This window comes from Chiroxiphia lanceolata, chromosome 3 (assembly GCF_009829145.1).
Source record: "Chiroxiphia lanceolata isolate bChiLan1 chromosome 3, bChiLan1.pri, whole genome shotgun sequence".
NCBI classification, from domain to species: domain Eukaryota; kingdom Metazoa; phylum Chordata; class Aves; order Passeriformes; family Pipridae; genus Chiroxiphia; species Chiroxiphia lanceolata.
This window is the reverse complement of record NC_045639.1, coordinates 69,549,909-69,572,074: the sequence shown is the minus strand read 5'-3', so window position 1 is coordinate 69,572,074 and position 22,166 is coordinate 69,549,909. Positions and strand designations below refer to the sequence as shown.

Below are 22,166 nucleotides of genomic sequence, written 5' to 3'. Positions count from 1 at the left end.
TCCAAATGTGCAACCTAGAATTGCATGGCTTTTTCCTTTCCTCTGAGAAGTCAGTGAGCAGCTGGAATCAATGTGCAGTGAAAATGCCTATTTTTTTTTTGTTTGTTTGCATCTTGCCATGTTGCAGGGTGTCTCCCTCCCTCTGCCATCGGTACTTAAATGCCATTGTGGTTTTGCCAGATTCCTTCTGTGGCAATTTTTCCAGTGCAATGCATAAACCTGCACTTAAAAATGAGGCCTTGTTTCACTTGTGGCACAAGATTTCTCTCTTTGCTTACGATGATGGTAAACGCTTTTAAATATCAGACCAAGTCCTGTCCTAGGTACAGGTGACAGGAGCAAGTCAGTGTGGCCTTGTGTGCTCAGCTGGTTTGCCCTGGTAACAAACGGCACGGTAGGCACACGTGGAACGAGTGCAGCTCCAACGTGCATTTCATCATTTTTTCTTTTCCTATTTTTCCTCCTGCACACGGCAGGAACTGCTGTGTGTGGAAAGTAGGTGGTGGTTGCTGACAGGGAGGACAAATCCCACTGGTGGATGGGGAGAAAGTGCAGGACACACAATGAAAGATATGGAAACTTTTCTGTGGCAGCTCCCCACTGCAGCCGCAATCCATGGGCTTCACCTGCATTGACATCAGTGTAACAACAGTGTTTCCCTATATCCGAGATCTTGTTGCCAGAAGAAAATTATTTAAAGAAATACACCAAGCAACCAGGAAGATTTTAAATATCCTCAATTCGTACATTAATTTTTGACAAATTTCCTTATTGGAATGTCCTGCATGTAAGTTTGTTCTCAGGGATAGTTTACATGTCTTGCATAATTGAGTACTAAAAATCCCAGAAAATGAAATCAAAACTGCATTGGGAAATACCCTGTAACCTCTTTGAAGCTTATCTACTATGTATATACACACACTTATTTGTGTTTCTGACCAATGTCTTCCCAACAAATGTAGAAATATTGCGCAAAACAAAGATTTATTTTTTTTAACTGCCTGTATTAATTCCTGTGTGAGTAACTTGAATTCATTCCCATTTCCCCCTTAAAAAGCAGGAGGCTCGTGTAGTAGGAATAGAGCAACAGGCTGGAATGTCAAGGTAAGAGCAGCCTTTTCCCAAAAATAGAGGATCCAAAAAGTAGTGGCTGTAAGTGGAACTTGCAGAATTATCTTGAATGGCACCATGTAGAATCATGTCCTACTGATGCCTGGAGACCTTTGTCTGAATGACATCTAAATTTAGAGTCATCTTAGCCAGGACTTGGAGCATTCAAGGTCTTAATTCTGGTCTCAAACTTGAACTGGGATGTACTGACAGAAAGTGTTCTCCTTATCCCCTAACCAACCTGCTTTTAATTGCAGGGAATGTCCTTGAATGAAAATTAAATGTTTGAAGCAATTTAAGTTTAAAACAAGTCCTAGGACATTTCCAATAATAAGTCCAGCTTACAACAATTCCAGGCACCCTTGATGTTCAAGGCTTACCTTTCCCTGTTCTTGGATTTTGGTGTTCCTCAAGGGTTGTTTTTAGACAGTGAGTGTTAGTTTTCACATGTTTAAATATCCTTTCCAAGTAAGTTGCTTCCTGGCCTATAGTTAGCGAGAGTCTGTTTACAGTGTGGATCTATTTACAGTGCCTTTTAAGTGACAGGTCCTCCAGAAAGTTTCAGTACTTACATGTTAGGGGTTGAAACTACTTGAAACAAACTGTATTATGTTACTATGACCCTGCTTATGCTAGAAAAGTAATCTCTCTGTTGAGGACAAGAGCTGTGATCCAAGGATTAGATATCTGAACTTGATAAGAATCCTATTTTTGTTCATAAAACCAGGAATGGGTTGAAGATGAGCACCCTGCTACAGTGTGAAAGGTAACCTCTTGCAGTTAAGTGTTATTTAATACTTTATCTCCATAGCACTGCCACGTACTGGAATGTACTGCAAGCACTCACACTCCTCGCATTTGCACTTTTATTCTGTACATGACCAATGCTTGAATGCAGGAGCAGGCAAAGTTTTATGCCTTGATGGTTTATTTTTTTATCTACTTTGCATACAAGTACATTGCAATCTGTGGATGTTCCATTATATATTTAATAGTTTTTATTCTGCTTGGTGTGGGCTTTACATCATACTGTATAATGTGAAATTTAATAGACTGACTTGTGTCTTGACTGTATTAAATTCCTATCTGGAGAAGGCACTCAGGTTCCTTGATGTAAATAAAGTTTTGGTCTATTTTTCAAAGCTACTCTGGACTCTAAATTTAAAACTTAGTCCTGTTCTGACTAATGCAAAACTGGAAATATTTATCTTCTGGTTTGGGGAAGGCCTCTAAGAATTGCTACTGAGGTTTTAGATCCTAAAGTTTACGCTGGATTCTTAACTCTTATTTGAGCAGTCTTTTTCATATTACTGTGTGTACCAGACAAGGGAAACAAAGGTGTCTGCAACTGAGGGTAAATATTAAAAAAAAATAATAATTTTTTACCATATTGTTTTATTCAATTTTAATATGGTTTCCATTATTAACTTCTAAAACAAAATGATTTCCAGTTTAGAAAACAATGCACTGACCACATAATTCCTTTTCCATTTTATACAGTTATACAAATATTCTAAATACACATTTTGTCAAGATGGTGGCAAATAAGATTTAACTGTACAGTATGTAAGGAAAGAAAATATTTTAAGCATATTTAGAAGCAATAGAAATGTCTATACAAAACAAGCAAAAATGGAATAAAATTTTATATTTAAAGTATTGCAACAGTCCCACAGGTTTGTAACAAAAATGTCTTTGCACAGTTCCTCACAATGCCCCATTAATAGCTAAAGCAAGACAGCAATTTTTAGAAAATGATGTTTCAAAATGCTACACATGATACTACTGCTTGCACAGTTTGATCAAATAATAATCTACTTGGAATCAAGCAAAACTTAGGAGGAGATATACCAACCAACTTTAAAATTATCTGTATAAAAGTCATTGCACATTATTTTACTCAGTTGTTTGAAAAGTAAAAAAGTGTATTTACAAAATATTTCGCAGACAAAATTATAAAGTGAATGGATAATATATAAGTAACACGTCTTGATACTGACAGTTCAAAAACACACACAAATGGTTTTATCATTTCAAGAGGTTTTCAGTGCTCGTTCCTCCAGGAAGTAAACTTGACTTCTACTTTGAAATGGATTTACAAGATGGTACACAGAGCTATTTCAACATCAGCATTATAAAACAGTATGTTAGAAACATGAAAGGAAGAAGAAATTTGTACATCTTAAAAAGTGAGCTATTCATAGATCAACAAATGGGTTGGGTTTGGTTTTTTTTAATTTAGTTATGATAAGTGTTCATTATTCTTCAGATAATAAACCCAACAGGTAAAATGGAAATCCTGGACTAGATGAGAATTGAAAAAAGCACCATGCACAATAGTCTTAGTGTGGTAAACACTGAAGAAAAAAAAATAGCACCTGGAATCCTGTAACACAGATCATTTAAAACTGGTCAAGTAGCTGGCGAAGATACGGTGCCTTTGACAGTTCTCTGCTTACTCTGGAGAGCTTGAAAAGTATTGGGCAGTTGAGGGAGATGCACTGGATCTGTCGATCAGAGCAGCCTGTACAGTTCTTGCATATCTACATTACATGTAAAAAAAGCAAACCAGATTATTTTAAGTGACATAAGCAAGGCATAAACCACTTGGGACTACTAAGTCAAGACTATCACCGGGACAGGCCGCTGCACTGAGCTTTTCCCCAACACAGAGGGATCCAGAGGAGTTCCCTTCTCTGCTGCAGCCCCTCCCGTCGCTGCCAGCCGGCTCATTTGGCCGCGGGTGGGGTGGCTGGCAGGCACCCACTCTAAACTGGGCAGAGAACAACAGCAGGACTGTATAGCCCGGGTTCAAATCCTGCTAATTAAGTTCTACTCGCACGTGGTGGTACTTGAAAAAACAAGGTAAATACGTTACGTGGATTTAAGCGGGACAGAGTGTTCTATTTATGATAAACTGTATAAAAGTTTCCTAGTGAAAAAATAAACATCTCTTATTCTGCAGTTATTTTCTGCAGAGGAAAGGGACTTTAAATAAATTACTCTTGTTTCAAAATAAGCTTCAATTAGAGTTTTATCTAGTCAGAGTCAATCACTCCTAAGACAGGAATACACAGGCCACAGAAGTTGCACTGCTCTCCTTGTTCAAGGAACTCCTTGTTAATGCTGCTTGAAAGTCCTTTTAACACGAGATACCAGATTGACTAAAATAGCAGCAGGCACAGTTTTTCCAATGGTAGCTACCTTCAGAAAACTAAAGTCCTCTGCTTTGCTATTTTATTTTTATCCTTTGCAGCATTTGCCACCTCCAGTGATTTTTCCAAAATCTCAGAAGTTTCCTTCCAACCACACCTGTGTTTTGTAACATTAAAATGTTACACAGTTTATCTTACCATTTGCATAGCTTGAACAACAACCCAAAATTGTATCACTTTGCTTTTAAAACTAGTTCTTTTCCTTCTTTCCATGTTAAAATTATTTGGGAACCAGCACCCTCTCAAGCCAGACCTGCATCAGCACCGAATTCCTGCAGACCAGAAACTCAGATTGACAATAGCCAGAGAGGAGCAGCCCCTTTTGGCCAAGTCCCCATGTGGCACCTCAGAGGATACCAGTCCTCTGGCCTGCAACTATGACCAAAAGGAACAGGATTTAAACAACTTGTTCCAGGGTTTGTAACCTCAGAAATACATCTGCCCTAGTTCTTTTAAAAGAGGCTGTGGCTGGTTCAGGAGACCAAACTAAACTGTACTTTGGACACGTTCTAAATTCAGTTTGTGAGGGGAGAAGTCTATGGTCTTAATCTACAGCACATAATTTTTAAGTAATTTTCTGCTGGCTCTAGCATGTTTATAGTCACAGAGGGCCAAAAATTTAGGCTGTGAAGGATATATATGCCTTCATATTAAAATAAGACAGGTGTTCTTACAGAGACGTCAAACACTGACTGGATCAGGATCCTAGGCCTTGCCGAGCTGTTGCAGGGACAAGAGAATATTCTAATCAAACCCACTGATCCTTCTGTGGAGCTGGACCAATCTGCCAAGTTCTGATTTATTCCAGAACAAGAGCAATGTAGAAGATTCAGAGTACCATAGGAAAACTGCAGAACATGCATCTCCTTACTTACTGCCATTTATAATGCAGATAAGAGCAAATATTACAAAAGACATCAAGAAGTCCACACCTTAGTAATGCAATATTTATGAATAGTGAATTACTGTGGGTTTATAACAACCCCATGAGAACCTACTAAATCAATGCTTAGACTATAGGAATGTTTATGTCCCTGAAATTCAGACAAGTCTTCAAAATCGTTCTTGTGGTAGTGCAAAAAATAAATTTTAACCAATATATTTATTAATTATAAAATACAACAGCATGAAAATTAGGTGAGGGTATACATGTTTCCACAAGAGGAGACATTGTGCTTTGCTATCATATATTCATGAGCACTGTCAGCTACCCTCTTAATTGATTTCTAGCTCAAGAGAAAAAACAGCTTGAAAAATTCCTACAGAGAGGAAAGGTAACAAGAAAACCTCCAAGCTAAAACACATCCATGGTATACATATAAATAAATAAGTTTTCTGGCACAAACATTTTTGTTACTAGAGCATCATCCGTTATTTTAATACAAAAAAGGTGAATCTTTCATACTTTCACAGCTCTCCATCACTGTCATTATAAAAAGGCACCTACAAACCATACAAGATGATCTTAAAAAAAAGAAGAAAATGAGAAAAGCATCTTCTGTTGTGAGCCCCTCTTTGCCTTCAGTTTTATGCAAAGCTAAGGAGAGTAACAGCTGCTATGCTGCCTGCGACAGCAATGGGAAAAGCAAACAAGCTGCAGTGCATTTAACACCTGAACTGTACTCCTCATTTCTGTTGTGAGCATTCAGTGACACCCTGTTTTGAAATTCCAGCCCCTGTCTTTTGCTGACAGACATATGACAATGCTTTAATCATACCTTGACCAGCTGTTCTTGCTTACGCTCCAACTCTCGGATTTCTTGGTTGAGAATCACTGCCACATGCTGTGGCTGACTTCTGCATTTATTACAGATCCCATACTGGGTCAGTTCATCACACACAGGACAGTGTAAGGTCGTGAAATATTGGGAGATGGTGCCTTTGCGTCCTTCTAGCTCAGTGCGGGCAGTTGAGGCAGCCTTCTGAATCTGTTAAGAAAAATAATTAAGAGGTAATGAACTTTCAAAGAGCAGCTTGCCTTACTTCTAGATTACATAAGTTAAAAGAAGGTACAAGACAGCCTGCAGGGCATGGGTTCATGTACAAATTATGAACATGGATTGCATCACTCTGAAGTGTGCAGCATTGGCCCTGAAGTGAATAGAACCCATGCCTACATTTATTTCACAGGTAACCTTACCAGAGAAGAGAAAGAATAACCAAAGAAATCCTTGGTCACATGCTAAACTCTTGATCTCAACTCAAACTCCACCTCCTGCAGTTGTTCCTTTTTTAGCTGCTGATCTGATTGACATCTAAACATGCCCTGGCTGCAGCCCCAGTGACTGCCTTCCAGATTCTGCCTGCCTTAGAGTTTCTGTGCTGGTGCAGTCCTGGTCACAGAGCTGCCATGGTGCTTTGGTCCATGGCACTAACTCATGCTCTGATTTCCTTGGACAAGGCTCCACCACTGCTCTGTCACCCAGAGAAGTTTGTTCTCTGTACTTGCTCCTGCTGCTGCATGACTTAAGCTTTGTGCTACCCTTCACTCTCCTGCTACTCTGCTCTCTGTGACTTCCTTGGTGCTACCTGGCCTTGCAGAAAGCCAGGGCTCTTTTCACCTTTTTAGAGCAGCTTATTGGAGATACTTAAGGTGACTGTCACAGTGCCATTGGAAAGGTAGAGAAAAGAATTGAAGTCAATCGAGGCTATATTAAAAGTCTGCAGTGGGAAATATGAGGTACTACTATGTTGCTGAAGTCCACACTGAGCAGAGTAACACAGATACACACAGTCTTTCGCTATCCCTTTTTTGTAAGGGGTATCACGAACTAAAATCCAGCTATCTAATGCTTCTCTTTTTTAACTTTTAGGAAAGTCAGGTTTGGATATAATTATTTTAAAATTTCTGGTGACACAAATTTTTGACATTTTCCTGCTGCTGGGGCATACCACCTTTTCTATACAGAGGAAGGATCGTCAGAATGTTTTGGAAAATAGGATTTCCACATGTATTTGCTAAACAGATGCATATACACATACTACTAAAAATATACAGCACAGCAAAACATTCTCATAAACTATGGAAGGGGTCAGAAAACAGAATATGACTGTGTGATCAACCCTGCTGGCTGAAAAAACTGAAGTGAAAAAACCACACAGAAGATCGAAGAATCAGGACTGCATGTTTGAGCATCAAACACTGCTTTGTAAAATACTCTCTGCTGTTGCCTCATATAAACCTCATTCCATTACGAGTCACAATGAAGCCAAACCCTGTACAGATGCACTGCACTTGTTAACTGTTTGAAAACATTTACCCGTGGCAACTCATGGTACCAGCTGAAGACGTCTATGCCGATAAGTGAGAACACCCTGGCCAGTGGGGGCAGGATCTGTTTGGTGATATAGTACGTGGCGTTCAGCCTCAGGTTGGGATCCTGCAGGACTTCGATGGGCCGCCTCACCAGCTGTATCAGGGGCAGGCCGGGCATGCCGTACACAATGACGTAGGGCACTCGCTCCCCAACCCGTGGTTCAGAGCGACGGTCATAGGCAAGCATTCTCCTGTTTAAAAAATAGTCTTTGTAATGCATCCAGAGGCAAATTCATAGTTAATCCATTTGGCTGTAAGTTTCCCCATCTGATTATATCAGTTGCTCTCCAGATGACTGGAGCTAACATGTATTATGAAGCACAGGACCAAATTGTCTCATTTTTAATTTATCTTGTGATCAGACCTGAATTTTAGAACTTGGAACATGTGCCCTAAAAACACATTCTGTTTCATGTCACTTGGATTTGCATGCAGGTTGCTTTTTAGCTACCTCTGCCTTAAAGAAATATTTTAATAAAGAGCAGCCAGGGAATTAAAAAGAGCTCAAGTAGAATTTGCTTTCTGGTCAAATTGTCCTTTGCTTTCTGAGATTGCTTGCTCAGTAGATTGATACCTGCTTCAAATTGAATTGTCCTTTGCTCAGAAAGCAAAGGACAATTCAGTTTGGACTTGGATTTTATTTTACTAAAAAAGTATAGCTTAATTGGAAGACCTTTTGTATTAAGCAAGGTGGAAAAATGTGCCAACTCACACTATCTATATCTAATAAACATTATCAATGGGATGAAATATTAACTGTAAGTAAGGTATTTTTTTTAAATGAAAAATTATGCCTGGTAATGTATTTCACAGCACTAGGAGACATCATTATTTCAATTTTTATCATATCTAATATCTGTGAGTGATAGGTAGAGAGTCAAGCCCTTATACAAAACCCAAAACATAAGTAACAGGAGTGAACACACTGTTACAACATCCGGACGAGACTTTACTCTCAAACATGTGTGGCTGCTTCCAGGACTATGAAATGGCTTTCTAGGACCATCTCATGCCTGATCTCTTTTCACACACAGAAGGAAGCCAGGGACAACTGCTGCAACAATATCTGAAGGAGAGATCTTACTGCTACCCACAATTTGACAGTATAAAGGTCAAGAGAACCAATATCAATGATCTACTCATAATGTGTCAGTACAAAGATCAAGATAAAAAATACCTATGATCTCCTCCCCATAACTTGTCAGCACAAAGGTCAAGATAAAAAATATCAATGATTAGCACTTCTAATCTCTTTACCTGGTGATTTCTAGGGCAGGTACACAGGCTCCAGGTCTGTAAGCTGAGCTCCCTCTGTACTCTTTTGCAAAGATAAAGTCTTGCATGCTGGCTTTTCCTTCCAGTAGCTTCATGCATTGATTCTGAACATACTGCTTGATCTGACTTATGTCCCGTGTTTCAAATAGCAGCTTGATAGAACACTCAAGTATCTTTTTAAATAAATGAGAAAGGTGAGAAAACTATGTATGTTTAACTAAAAACAATTAATTCCAATTTATTCAGTAAATTATAAGGAAATATGAATACACTGCTCAGAAAAAGTACCAGTGGTGAACTAGAATGTTAATATGACAATAGGATGCAATCACTTCCACTCAAGGACATTTGTAAACACGCTACTGGACAACGTTTTCCTCAGTTTGACATATCTTTCATGACATCATCCATACTCCAGCACTAAGACTGCTTCAACAATTACAGAGGTCTTCCAGAGTATGAGAGAGGTTCTTCCCTGCCATCTAAAACATTTTGCCATGACTTTCTGACCACCTCAGCAAACAAAAGAATAAGGATTAAAAAAAAAAAAAAAAGAGAAGGAAAAAAGAGCAGTAAATCCTCCTACTTGGTTACCTTTCTTACTGGCATAAAATTGTTTTAATTTGGCTAATAACAAGAGCCTTTACAGTCTCCCAATACATAGTTTAAAATATACAGGTAAGAAAGCTTATTTTAAATGAATTCTTAACAAACCTAGATTTATATAAGTAAGCTATTCAGCAGACGTATCAGTGTGTCTCACTCATCTGGGAGTTAATACTTACTTTCCGTTAAAGTGAACTGGATCAAGAATGGTCTTTTAAAGAACTTACATGGGCCAAGGGTTTTTTATGGGGTCTTTAGGGATGAAATATAAGATGTAAAATGCAAGTCCTTGTAATGCTGTGAAAGATCTTCAATTTATCTTTCAAATGGCTCATACTAGAAAAACAGATGAAGTCTCAGACAACTCAAAAGGACTAGGGACTCTGAGAAAGAACAAATATAAAATGAAATACCAGAATACTATAATTTCACTCAGGAAGAAATCTATGAACATTTTACCTTGGAAACAGCAGGACAGGAGTCCCTTCGGACTGTCTCTATGCCTTTTGCATCAAATACTGGGTCCTTCTGGTCCAATGTTTCATACATGTAACCCACGTACCTCTTTTTAGTTTGCAGGACACATGGCAAGTACACCTGAAATGTTTAGAAAGAAGATAGCCCAATCTGGCATGTGTTGAGAATATAAGGTGGCTTTGAATACAGATGGTTTCCTAAGGAATACTTTATTTTGTTGCCATTGCTGTGTTTTGGTTTTTTTGTTAAATCATTGAAACTGATAAACTAGATCAAAGGACTGTTAAAGGACGACTGATGAAGTTGGGATTCTGTGGAGTTCCATTCTTAAATCACTTTTTACTTCATCTAGCTGAAGCTCAGATGAAAATTGACAGTATAAATTGTTGCAAGTACCCTTAATTTTTGGATTGTACCTGTCACCATTTCTAATGTAACTCCATTATCTTTCTTTCTTATAAAGGCAACTTCATTTTAAACATCAGAGAAGAAAATGTTCCCAGGAAAAGTAGCGCTTAGAACTTTCTGTTTTCAAACTTTATCTAATTAGGAAGTGCCAAAAATCAGCTAGTATCTCCATCTGAGGAAAGTATGCTTTCTTAATGTCTATGCTTGGAGAATGGTTTTCTCATGAATGGATATTTAGGGTAATGGTCTCTTTTGTTTGTTTTCTCCAACCTCTTATTTCATTCTTGATTGTGTCAGTATTCCTTGACCAGTTTTAAATGAATGAATGGAGAATGATTTCTTCACAGTGTTATTAGGATAACACCACATCTTCCTGGCTCTTGTGGAAGAGGGAGCAGTGAATTTAGATTGCCTCAGGCTGAAGAGGGTCCTGCATATAGGTATCCTATCTTCCTGAACAGATGCTCTGGCTTTGAGGCATTTTCCTGTTCCTATGTAAGGAAGCTACTGTATAAAGCGTACTCAGTATTTTGACCCACAGGTGAAGAAGAGCACTTAAAAGCGAAGCACTCAGATATCTTCTCAAGTGTATCCTTGCAGCTAGTGAATTATTTTCTGGCCAATTAATCCTTCAGCTTAATGACACAGAAATGCCTCAAAGTGGAAAGGGTCCCTGTATATCACTCAGTGAGCAAAAGTTGCTGTGCCTTCTACAGGAATCCTGACTTTTCTTGATAATATTTTTCTACTGTATTTTCCATGGAAAATGGCAATTTGCTTACAAATTCTGACTGAACTCGTTGAGTCAGGTATGTACTTTGAAAATATCCGGATCACTAGAACTAATGCTAACTCACCTGAACGCCCTGCTAAGGACTTTACAATGATAAACTTTCAGCAAAATTAGTAACACATTGCCTTGCTTTTCTAGAAAAGACTTGTCATCAGTATTTCTTCCAGAAGCCTACTGAATGGATTTTTATGATTTTTCATTTTATAGGTATATGTATGTATCACATGGACATACCCCGAGGTGTGCTAAGGCTGACTAAAGAATATCAGGCTTGTAATTAATGCACTGGCATCAGGGATGGTGAACATTTTCTCTACTAAGTCGCACAAGTTGGTTTGAATGGAGGTATGTAACAGAGAATGACAGAATATGCCGAGTTAGAAGGGACCCACATGGATCATCGAGTCCAACTCTTAGTCCTGCACAGGACCATCCACAAGAGTCACACCATGTGCCTGAGAGTATCATCCAAATGCTTCTTGAACTCAGACTTGGTGCTGTGATTACTTCTCTGGGGAGCCTGTTCCAGTACCCAGCACCCTCTGGGTGAGGAACCTTTCTCTAATATCCAACCTAAACTTCCCCTGACACAACTTCAGGCCATTCTCTTGGCTCCTGTCACTGGTCACCACAGAGAAGAAATTGGTGCCTGCCCCTCCTCTTCCCCTCATGAGGAAGTTGTAGACTGCAATGAGGTCTCCCCTCAGTCTCCTCTTCTCCAGGCTGAACAGACATGTGCCCTCAGCAGCTCCTCATACAGCTTCCCCTCAGGGCCCTTCACGATCTTCATTGCCCTCTTTTGAATGCTCTCTAACAGCTTAATGTCTTTTTTACATTGTGGTGCCCAAAACTGCACACAGGACACAAGATGAGGCCACACCAGTGCAGAACAGCAATGCTTTGCCTGATGCCCCCAGGACACGGTTGACCTTTCTGACTGCCAGGGCACTGCTGACTCATATTCAACTTGCCATCAACCAGGATCCCAGGTCCCTCTCCGTGGTACCGCTCTCCAGCATCTCATTCCCCAGTCTGTACAAACATCCGAGACTGCCCCATCCCAAGTGCAGAATCTGGCACTTTCCCTTGTTGAACTTCATATGGTTGATGATTGCCCAGTCCTCTAATTTGTCGAGGTCTCTCTGCAGGACCTCCCTGCCTTCCAGGGAGTCAACAGCTCCTCAGAGTTTTGTATCATCTGCGAACTTGTTTAGTATCCCTTCCAGTCCTGCATCCAAGTCATTTGTGAAGATGTTGAAGAGCACAGGGCCTAAGATGGAGCCTTGTGGAATCCCACTAGTGACAGGTCACCAGTCTGATGTTCCCCCATTCACTATCATCCTCTGTGCTCAACCTGTGAGCCAATTGCTCACCCACCACATGATGTGTTTATCCAGCTGTGTGCTGGACATTTTGGGAGAGACCTTGAAAGCTTTGCTGAAATCCAAAAAGTTTATATCAACTGGCTTCCCTTGTCAACTAGGGGTGTTACCTTGTCATAAAAGGAAATCAGTAATGCCAAACCGAGGGAGACACTTCTCAAAACTGATGAGACAAGAATTTCAAACTGCCTGATGCTGCCAGCACAACAGGCCACCATGCATCCTGATGTGAAAGTAGGAACATTTCTTTTTGTTGTGATACTGCAGTGCTCCTCTGACAAGGTCTCTGAGGCATTAAGGGGCTTGCAATATATACCCAGAGAAACACCACAGCACATGACTGTTGTATATCCTTATCACACATGAGGGTCCAGAAAGATCTTTTATCTTCATTTTTTTTTTTTTTTTAATAACAGTGTTTTCACCCAACATACTCAAAGCAAAGTATTTTCCTTTTACCTTTTCAAACTTCAGTTTAACAGGTTTGGGGTTTGTTGCAGTTACAGCTTCAGCAATTTCTTGACCAATCTTAAAAGACTGCTCCTTTGTGGCTCCTTTCAAGAGTACAAACATGCTACAAGAAATCAGACATAGGAAATAAGTGCAAATCTGCTCAACTTGGTTCCTGAAAATTATAAGCTATAGTTTCTGGGGTAGCAAGGCAGGGATTTTGTTATCAATTGCATTCCCTTCCTTCAGCTAGAAAAGCCAAAAATCTGAGAAATTTCAGCATTCAGTATGAAACGAGGAGTGCCAAAGGCCTGATGAAGCTGTGACTAGCTGCTGAGGCAGGGAACACAACTGTTCCCAGGCACTGCAAAACCTGAGTTCACAGGAGAGAACTGTAAAGAACTCTGGGTATGCCACTTTTGCCATCCATGAGCAGCAATAGGATTTTACTTCCTTTCTCCAACAATTTTTTTAAGTGAAACTACTATGAATTCAGTATCTTTGAAATTTCAAGTCTTTTATCAAATCAAGCTGAAATCAGTCATTGGATTCACAAGTTCTTACAGAAGGACAGCCAGACAAGCTTTGTTTCCCAATGGCTGAAAAATTATCTGAGTGTAGAACAGAGATGGATATGCCTAGAGCATGGTTATTATTTAGATGAAAGATTGACTGAGAAAGGGGAGATATTTATATGATGTATTTCAGGCAGCCTAATAATATCTTTGCATGCTGCATGCTCTGGTGGCTGCTTCTGAATTGTATCCACTTTTGAAGCTTCAAATAGTGCCTTCCTCAAGAGGCAACACCTACTATGTTAAAAATACTCTATTTTCTAAAATAAAAGCAACATCAGAAATGGGCACAAAACCAGTAATTTGGTAAATTAGATTTACACTAATTCACAACTGAAATAATATTATTTCCCCCCCTCTTTCTGTTCCACATAATTTTCAAACAAAAGGAAACCTTCAAAGTTCTAAGAGTCCTAACAAACTTGAGGAAACTGGATATTATTTACTTTGCATATTCTGCAAAACAGTAAGCAACATCCAAAGAGGGTCCATGTACTCTTTTCAGCATCATATGTTCCCCTTTTTGAGACAAAAGAAAAATCTATCTACAAAGAATTACTATGATTTTAAAACATTATAAGAAGCACACCATTAATTACCTGTCTGTATCACCATACACAACGTGAGCACCCCATTTTTTTGTATCATTCACCAATTTAATGGCACGCTCCAATGTTTCTCTGGCTTTGTGGACAATGCTGTCTCCAATCTGCAAAGTTAAAGACAGACTGAAAGCTTTATTCTACTGTTAAACCAAACACTAGTTCATGGTAAACACAGCCTAACTGTCTTTGATCTGTTTATGAAAATTACTATATTGAGACAATATATTTTATTATTTTATGGTTTAAATGCATATAAGAAATAAAAAGCTTGCTTAAATTATCCTAAAATAACAAGAATTGAAGGAATAATGACAAAAAAATATTAAGAATTAAAAAAAAGAAAAATTCGGTTTAAACTTCTTCAGACATATTAAAAGTGTAAGGAGCAAGACATGACTGCTTTGGACCACTTTCTCTAGTTTTTGGATTCTGCTGATTGCTCTGAAAACTATGAAATAGCTACAATGTTTTATTTTATTTCCACTATTAGAACTGTAATCCAATCCACCTTTGGAGACAGTTTTATAGAAATGCCAACTTCAAATGCTCTTTATGAGAAGAAGAAAAATAAGACATTTCTTTCCAAAAGGTCACAAATAAATCCTAAGTTGCTGATTTGCAGTATTACAAATAAAACCAGCTTTTTTTAGCTTAAGTATGTTTCAAAAAATTATAATACTATGTTATCTGACTAGTGCCTTTCCCACATTTTTATGTGTTTTTATTTGTAACCCTTACCTCAGTGCATGGCATTCTTCCAGAAAAATTAGCAGCAGTATAACCAAATGTAAAATTAGCAATATATTTAAGACCCAACTGACGAGCTTCAAGCATTCGAGTCACAGCCTTGTCATGCTTATAAGCCTTCATTGACTGTTTGACCATTATCCTAGTCTTCAAGATTTCTTCCAGCATCCTTGGCAGCACACCCTTTCTTACTGAAGGCTGCCATAAAGGGAACAAAGAAAAAAATTATGTTTAAAAGCTTAACCTAAACAGGTAGGAGTAAAATCAAAACCCTGAACTGTTAGTTAACCTCTGTCAGGAAGACAAATTAATTAGTAAGATGCCCTAGTCACCAACAGCTTGGCTTTTCTCACAAATATTACAAGGAATCTAGAACACAGGCAAAGCTCTTAAGGGCAGAGTAAACAACTTTTTGTTATTTGTTTTCATCAGCCCTGCTAATGCAATGTTCATATAATCTTATTAAATAAAATGGGACTTCAATACTGTTAATTCTCATAATATTAAAGGAAGGAATACTGAAGGAATACTGTCTTTTAAAAATTCTGCAAATATTCTTTACCTAAAGTTTTTGTTTTCCATTAAATACATGTATGCTGGTGATTGGTTAACCATTTGTAAGAACTCCAGGCCATATCCATTACAAATTAGCCAGCAGAACACAAAATGAGAACAACAGTCAGGGAGTTTCATCTCCCAATCCATGACTATTTTTCTAGGAAAGCATTCTGCAGGCAGGAGAGGAATGAAGAGGTACACACAGATAATTACTGTTTGATCCCCAAACTACACAAGTAAAATACAATTACAGATGAAATAAGCTTTCAGTAAAAAGGAAAACATAAAGACGACATTTTACTTCCTGAACTGCCAGAAGTTCAACGCTTTGACAAATATCAAAAAACATTGTGAAATGAGAGATTGAACCTCCCCTTTCTGTCTGCTCTTAATGTAGCAAAATATAAACTACAATATCAATTTGACCTTAAGCTAGGCAGCCTACACGGAGTGAAAATGCCTGTCAAAGAGTACTAGTATAATTACCTTGACAAAAGCTACTCCGCTGGGTGACACTGTGATATCATGCCTTATCTGGTAAAGTAAGTCAGGAGGTACTCTGAGAGATGTACAGCCAAATTTGAATGCATCGTATCTAATAAAGAGAAAATTTATATAAGAAGACAAGTCATTCATTTACAGCCCAATCAAGCACAGCATCAGCTCACACTGAAATGCTGATAATGCCAGCAAGGACAGAATAAACTCAGGTATAAACAAACATAACATAATTTCATATTTCTTAGCCACATGCAAAAGGCTCTAGGAATAAAGCACTAATAAATGGCTAAATTCCAATGCATGCATAATTTATCAAGTCTCTTCTGTGTTAATGAATTATTTCCAAATTCTGAGTTGGTGGAGGCATGTATTCATACAGTAAAGCCCTATGGAAATCATACATGTTTACCGAGTACTGCATTCCACAAATTTTCTTCCTACAAACTCAGAATTTCAAATCAGAAACTTAAAAGCCTGATGATGATGCCTAGCAATTACCACATGCATCTTCCCATTCTTCAAAATACTCTTTTATAGAGGTAATTATAAAGAGCAATGAGATTTTTTTCCAATTAACAGAATAACTGTTAAACTCAATAAAAGATGCTACATGTTCCTTCATGAGAATAACTCATTGTATCTTTTAATTTTAAATAGTTAAGATCAGAGTGAACTACAACTGTTAAAAGAACTACCATAATTTATTAAGGAGTAGTACTAGTCCAGTTTTGAAGATAGGTTGTGCATTTACATTAACTTATTTTGAAGCAATATTAAAAACCAGCATCACCACAATAATGAAAGAGGTGTATGTACACACGCACACATACACATCGTTGTTTGTTGCTTTTTTTAAGAGAACACAGTCTAATTCTATATTTAATTAAAAATACATATTGATGTGTATATGTATATATGTGCTTATGCACACACCCACATGGTAGATTTTTATCATCCCTACTGTGTAACAGAAAATGATGCTATTCATACCTGCCCATTTTTTACAAGAACAACCAAGGGTTCTCAGTATCTTAGAAAAGACATTAAAGTCTCTGTGGAATAAAAGTTTGAGAAAAGAAGAACAACTTACTTTCCTAAGTTTTCAACGTGTCCCAGGCAGGTTGAAAAACAGTAGTTGTACGCTATCACAATGGAAGGATATAATGACTGGAAATCTAAGACAAGAACGGCATTGCTGTAGAAGCGGGATTCTGGCTCCATTATTAAAGGAACACATTGTGGGGCTTTCATTTGAGCTCGCTGCTGGACACTGGGTGTCACAGCAATGTAATTCATTGGCTTCGCAATACGCAGCATCACAGACTCCACACGATACTGCAAAACAGTTTGGATATTATATCAGTTTGGATACATATATTATTTGGATATATAATCATTATAATTTCAAAAACGCAGAACAAACACATACGCACTAAAACAGTGCAAATGCACACTTATATTTTCTAAATTTAAAGTACAGAAAACTAGTTTTCCAAAATAAATAGCTCCTTATGTATATTTTAAAGGATTGTTTTATCACCAGATCATCTTTAGGGTCCCTTCCAACCCTAAACATTCTATGATTCTATATTTTCTATCACATATAGTGACACTTTTTCATGTTTCCTCTTCATTTAGCCCTGATCACTGAAAGTAAAGTACTTTTTTATTTTTATCTATGGAAAAAATAAACATCTAACAGGTTGCAACGACATATATGGATAGCCATGCTACAGTTGTTGAATAAGCATTTGCTAAACTGTACTTCTGTTAGACTTGCACATTATTGAAGAAAACAAAGTATATACAGTTGATGACCATTTTCCATAGGAATCTGCCCAGCAATTTTATTTCAATATTTGGGGAAACAGAAACAACGTGTGAGTCATATAACCTGATAATTGTGCCTCCATGCTTTTAACCATAAGAAGTAACTGGAATGTACTTGGCAGTAAGAGAACCAAGGGAAGAATTTAAGTCAACTCATCTCAAAACTCTGCCATTTTGCACTGCTTTCTCCCTGATGATACCACAAGTAGTACAGGAAGCATAAAATAACAAAGAACTTGTTGAAGACATGACAAAACGTCATATTTGGAACTAACAACATGAGCAAAAAACCAGCCCTATTTATTTATGTCTAATTCAATGCTTTAGTAAAGGCTTTACAAGCAGGTATTCACTGTGTCCATTCACAATAAAACCTCAAAATAGCTGAAAACTACATACATGGGTGGTAAAGGACTGAAAATCACAAAATATAAAAAAACAATTCTATATAATGCTGTGCATTGTAAGCAACTAAATCACTACTTAAAGGTCCTCTGCCTGATGCACTACATATTCAATCATTGTACTGAATGGGTTAGATATAATTTCTTTAACCTTGATATTATAAATGAACTTACAGAAACAACAGCTTTAACATGATCCTGCACCTTACAAACAGGTTGCAGTTTGAAAGTGTAGTTAGGCAGCAACATTGGCTGCTGCTGCTGCCGTGCACTAACGGCACACTACTTTGTGATCAGTGATGCGCTGGCATGTGTGACTAAGTGGCCAGGGAGTGGATCTGGCAAGAGAGAGATTTTCGGGTTTTTTCCACCTCATTTTCACAGAATGATTGATTTAGTTTGGAAAAGACCTCTAAGATCATCAAGTCCAGCCATTAACCTAGCATTATCAAGAGCTACATCTACACATCACTTAAATACCTCTGTGGATGGTGACCCTAGGCAGCCTGTTCCAATGGCTGACCATTCTCTTGGGGAAGAAATTTTTTTAATATCCAATCCAAACCAGCCCTGGTACGAATTGAGGCTACTTCCTCTTGTCCTATCAGTTGTTACCTTGGGGAAGAGACAGATGCCCACCTGGCTACAACCTCCTTTTCAGGTAGTTGTAGAGAGTGATAAGGTCCCTCTTGAGTCTCCTTTTCTCCAGGCTGAATAATCCCAGCCACTCCTCACAAGATTTGTGTCCAGGTCCTTCACCAGCTCCGTTGCCCTTCTCTGGACCTGCTCCAGCACCTCAATGTCCTTCTTGTACTGATGGGCCCAGAACTGGACACAGTACTTGAAGTATAGCCTCACCAGTGCCAAGTACAGGGGAAGAATCACTTCCCTGGTCCTCCTGGCCACACTATTGCTAACACAGGCCAGGAAGCCATTGGCCTTCTTGGCCACCTTAGCACACTGCTGGCTTATGTTCAGCCTCTGTCAACCAGCACCCCCAGGTCCTTTTCCTCTGGGCAGTTTTCCAGCCACTCTGTCCCCAGCTTGTAGCACGGGATTGTCTGGAGCCAAGGGCAGGACTCTCATACAACTGGCCTCAGCCCATCAATCCAGATCCCTCTGTATAGCCTTCTTACCCTCAAGCAGATCAGTGCCTCACCCAACCTGGTGCCATCTGCGAACTTACTGAGGGTGCACTCAGTCCCTTTGTCCAGATCATTGATAAAGATATTAAACTAGACAGGTCCCAGTACTGAGCCCTGGGGAACCCCACTGGTAATCAGCCACCAGTTGGATGTGGCACCATTCACCATCACTCGCGGCACCTGGCCAACCAGTCAGGCTTTTTCACAGTGGAGAGTACACCCATCCAAGCCATGAGCAGCCAGTTTCTCTAGGGGAATCCTGTGGACACAGTGTCAAAGATTTAACTGAAGTCCAGATGGATAACATCCACTGCCTTTCCCTCATCCATTAAGTGGGTCACCCTGTCATAGAAGGAGATCAAGTTGGTCAAACAGGACCTGCCTTTCCTAAACGCATGCTGGGTGGGCCTGATCCCCTGGTTGCTGTGCACATGCTGCGTGACAGCACTCAAGATGATCTGCTCCATGACTTTCCCAGGAACTGAGGTCAGGTTGACAGGTCTGTAGTTCCTTGGATCCTTCTTCCAGCCCTTCTTGTAGATGGGCATCAGATTTGCTAATTACCAGTCAACTGAGACCTCCAGATAAACTGAACTGTTGGTAAAGGACTGAAAGGGGCTTAGTGAGCATTTCCACCAGTTCCCTCAGTACCCTTGGATGGGATCCCATGTGGCACCATACAAGTGTGTGTCTAAGTGGTGTGGCACATCACCTGGTCACTTTCACCTGGAATCTGGGGGCTTCATTCTGCTCCCTGTCTTCCAGCTCAGGGGTCTGGGTACCCAGAGACCAACTGGTTTTGCTGTTAAAGACTGAGACAAAGAAGGCACTAAGTACCTCAGCCTTATCCTCTTCCTTTGTCACTATATTTCCCCCCTGCATTCAATAAAGGATGGAGATTCTCCTTAACATTCCTTTTGTTGTTGATGTATTTGTAAAAATATCTTTTGTTGTCTTTTATGGCAGTAACCAGATTAAGTTCTGGTTGGACTTCGGCTCTTCTAATTTTCCTCTTTCATAAACTCATAACATCCTTGCAGTCCTCTCAAGTTGCCTGACCCTTCTTCTGAAGGTGATACACTCTCTTTTCCCCTGTGTTCCAGCCAAAGGTCTCTGTTCATCCATGCTGGTCCTTCTCCCTCACTAGCTCATCTTTCAGCACAGGGGAACAGGCTGCTCCTGCGCCTTTAGGATTTTCTTGTATATCCAGCTTTCCAAGACTCCTTTGCCCCTCAGGACTGCCTCCTGTGGGACTGTCTCAACCAGTCTCCTAAACCGGATGAAGTCTGCCCTCTGGAAGTCCAAGGTGGCAATTCTGCTGAACCCCCTCTCTACTTCTCCAAGAACCGCAAACTCTATCATTTTGTGATCTGTGTGCCCAAGATGGTCTCCAGCCATCACATCACTTACCTGTCCTTCTCTGTTCACAACAACAGATCCAACCTTCCCTAGCTGGCTCACTTATCAGCTGCATCAAAGTTCACTTCCACACACACCAGGAACCTCCCGGACTGTTTCCTCTCTGCTGTGTTGTACTCCCAACAGACATCGGGTAAGTTGAAGTCTCCCATGATAACAAAGCCTAGAGATAATGAGACTTCTCCCAGCTACTTACAGAATATTTCATCTGCCTCTTCATTCTGGTTGAGTGGTCTATAACAGACCCCCTCCAGGACATCTGTCCTGTTGACCTTCTCACTGATTCTCACCCTCAAACACTCAACCCTATAGTCAACATCATTAAGCTGTAGACAATCGAAACACTCCCTTAACATACAGGGACACCTCTCCTTCCTTGCCTCTTCCTTCTGAAGAGTTTATAGCTGTCCACTGCAGCACTACAGTTGTGCGAGTCATGCCATCATGTTTCTCAAATACTGGTGTGATGCTCCCAGGCTTATCTCTAGTGAGCCTGGTTTTATCCCTTTCCCCCTTCAAATCGAGTTTAAAGCTCTTTCAAATGAGCTCTGGTAACTCCTGTGCAAAAATCAGCAAGTTCTTCAATCATCTCACTAATAATTTGTATGCCTATAACCCTCTCCTGTTAGATTTGTTTAGTCTACTATGGAGTGTTCAAGATGGCTTCATACAACAAAATAATAAAAACATACTTTAAAAAGTTATTGTAAAACTTAGTGAGAGATAGAAACATGGAAAAATAACTTAAGATATCTGAAATCTGTTCTTATTACTATTCAATTTTAAAAATCTCTTTCAGCTAAAGAGAAAAGGAATATCTTCATAAAAGGAAGTGATGATTCTTCTGAGTGAATTAAAAATTATTTGAAGTGACTGGGAATTGTTGCAACTGCTGTTTCTGTGATCCAGAAAGTTTCACTGGAAACAGAACATAGGTGCACAGAAGGGAAGAGAAAAGAACAGTCAGGACAGAAAATGCAGTATGCTTCTGTTGCTCACTCCCACTCACAGACATTTGAGAAAATGACAGGCAGAACAGTGTTTGTGGGCTGCAATCATGACAGTTTAAGCATATCTATGTTGGCAGTATGCCGGTCCCACACTCCCTGTCCCTAGCTGCGCATTTCTCTTCCCTTGCTCCAAGAGCGGTTATTTTCTGATAATATGGTAAATCAGGGAGATAAACCGGCAAATACCTACTGAATGCCACCATGGCTCTGCTATGGGTGCCTGCCTGCCTGCTCCCCACTCCCTCACAAACAGAGGGCCATTACCAGCAAAACCAACAAGAACCTGCACTGGGTCAAGAGACAACATAACAATTGCAGTCAAAGGAAAAAAGCTGGTAAA

General features: G+C 39.4%; 1 protein-coding gene across 2 annotated transcripts in view; it reads right to left on the bottom strand.

Moving 5' to 3' along the window:
- Nucleotides 1-2,487: 2,487 nt before the first annotated feature.
- Nucleotides 2,488-22,166, bottom strand: part of REV3L (REV3 like, DNA directed polymerase zeta catalytic subunit) — a 126,121-nt gene continuing 106,442 nt past the window's right edge. The window contains exons 23-32 of one of the 2 annotated variants that reach the window (XM_032681567.1): nucleotides 17,109-17,353; nucleotides 16,004-16,112; nucleotides 14,951-15,157; nucleotides 14,207-14,316; nucleotides 13,042-13,156; nucleotides 9,982-10,119; nucleotides 8,899-9,089; nucleotides 7,586-7,832; nucleotides 6,044-6,253; nucleotides 2,488-3,653 (exon numbers count right to left, since the gene is read on the bottom strand). In XM_032681567.1, the coding sequence (XP_032537458.1) occupies nucleotides 3,513-3,653; nucleotides 6,044-6,253; nucleotides 7,586-7,832; nucleotides 8,899-9,089; nucleotides 9,982-10,119; nucleotides 13,042-13,156; nucleotides 14,207-14,316; nucleotides 14,951-15,157; nucleotides 16,004-16,112; nucleotides 17,109-17,353 (1,713 nt within the window). In that variant the 3' untranslated portion in view covers nucleotides 2,488-3,512. The remainder of the gene's footprint in view (nucleotides 3,654-6,043; nucleotides 6,254-7,585; nucleotides 7,833-8,898; nucleotides 9,090-9,981; nucleotides 10,120-13,041; nucleotides 13,157-14,206; nucleotides 14,317-14,950; nucleotides 15,158-16,003; nucleotides 16,113-17,108; nucleotides 17,354-22,166) is intronic. The other variant, XM_032681568.1, reaches the window with a different exon arrangement.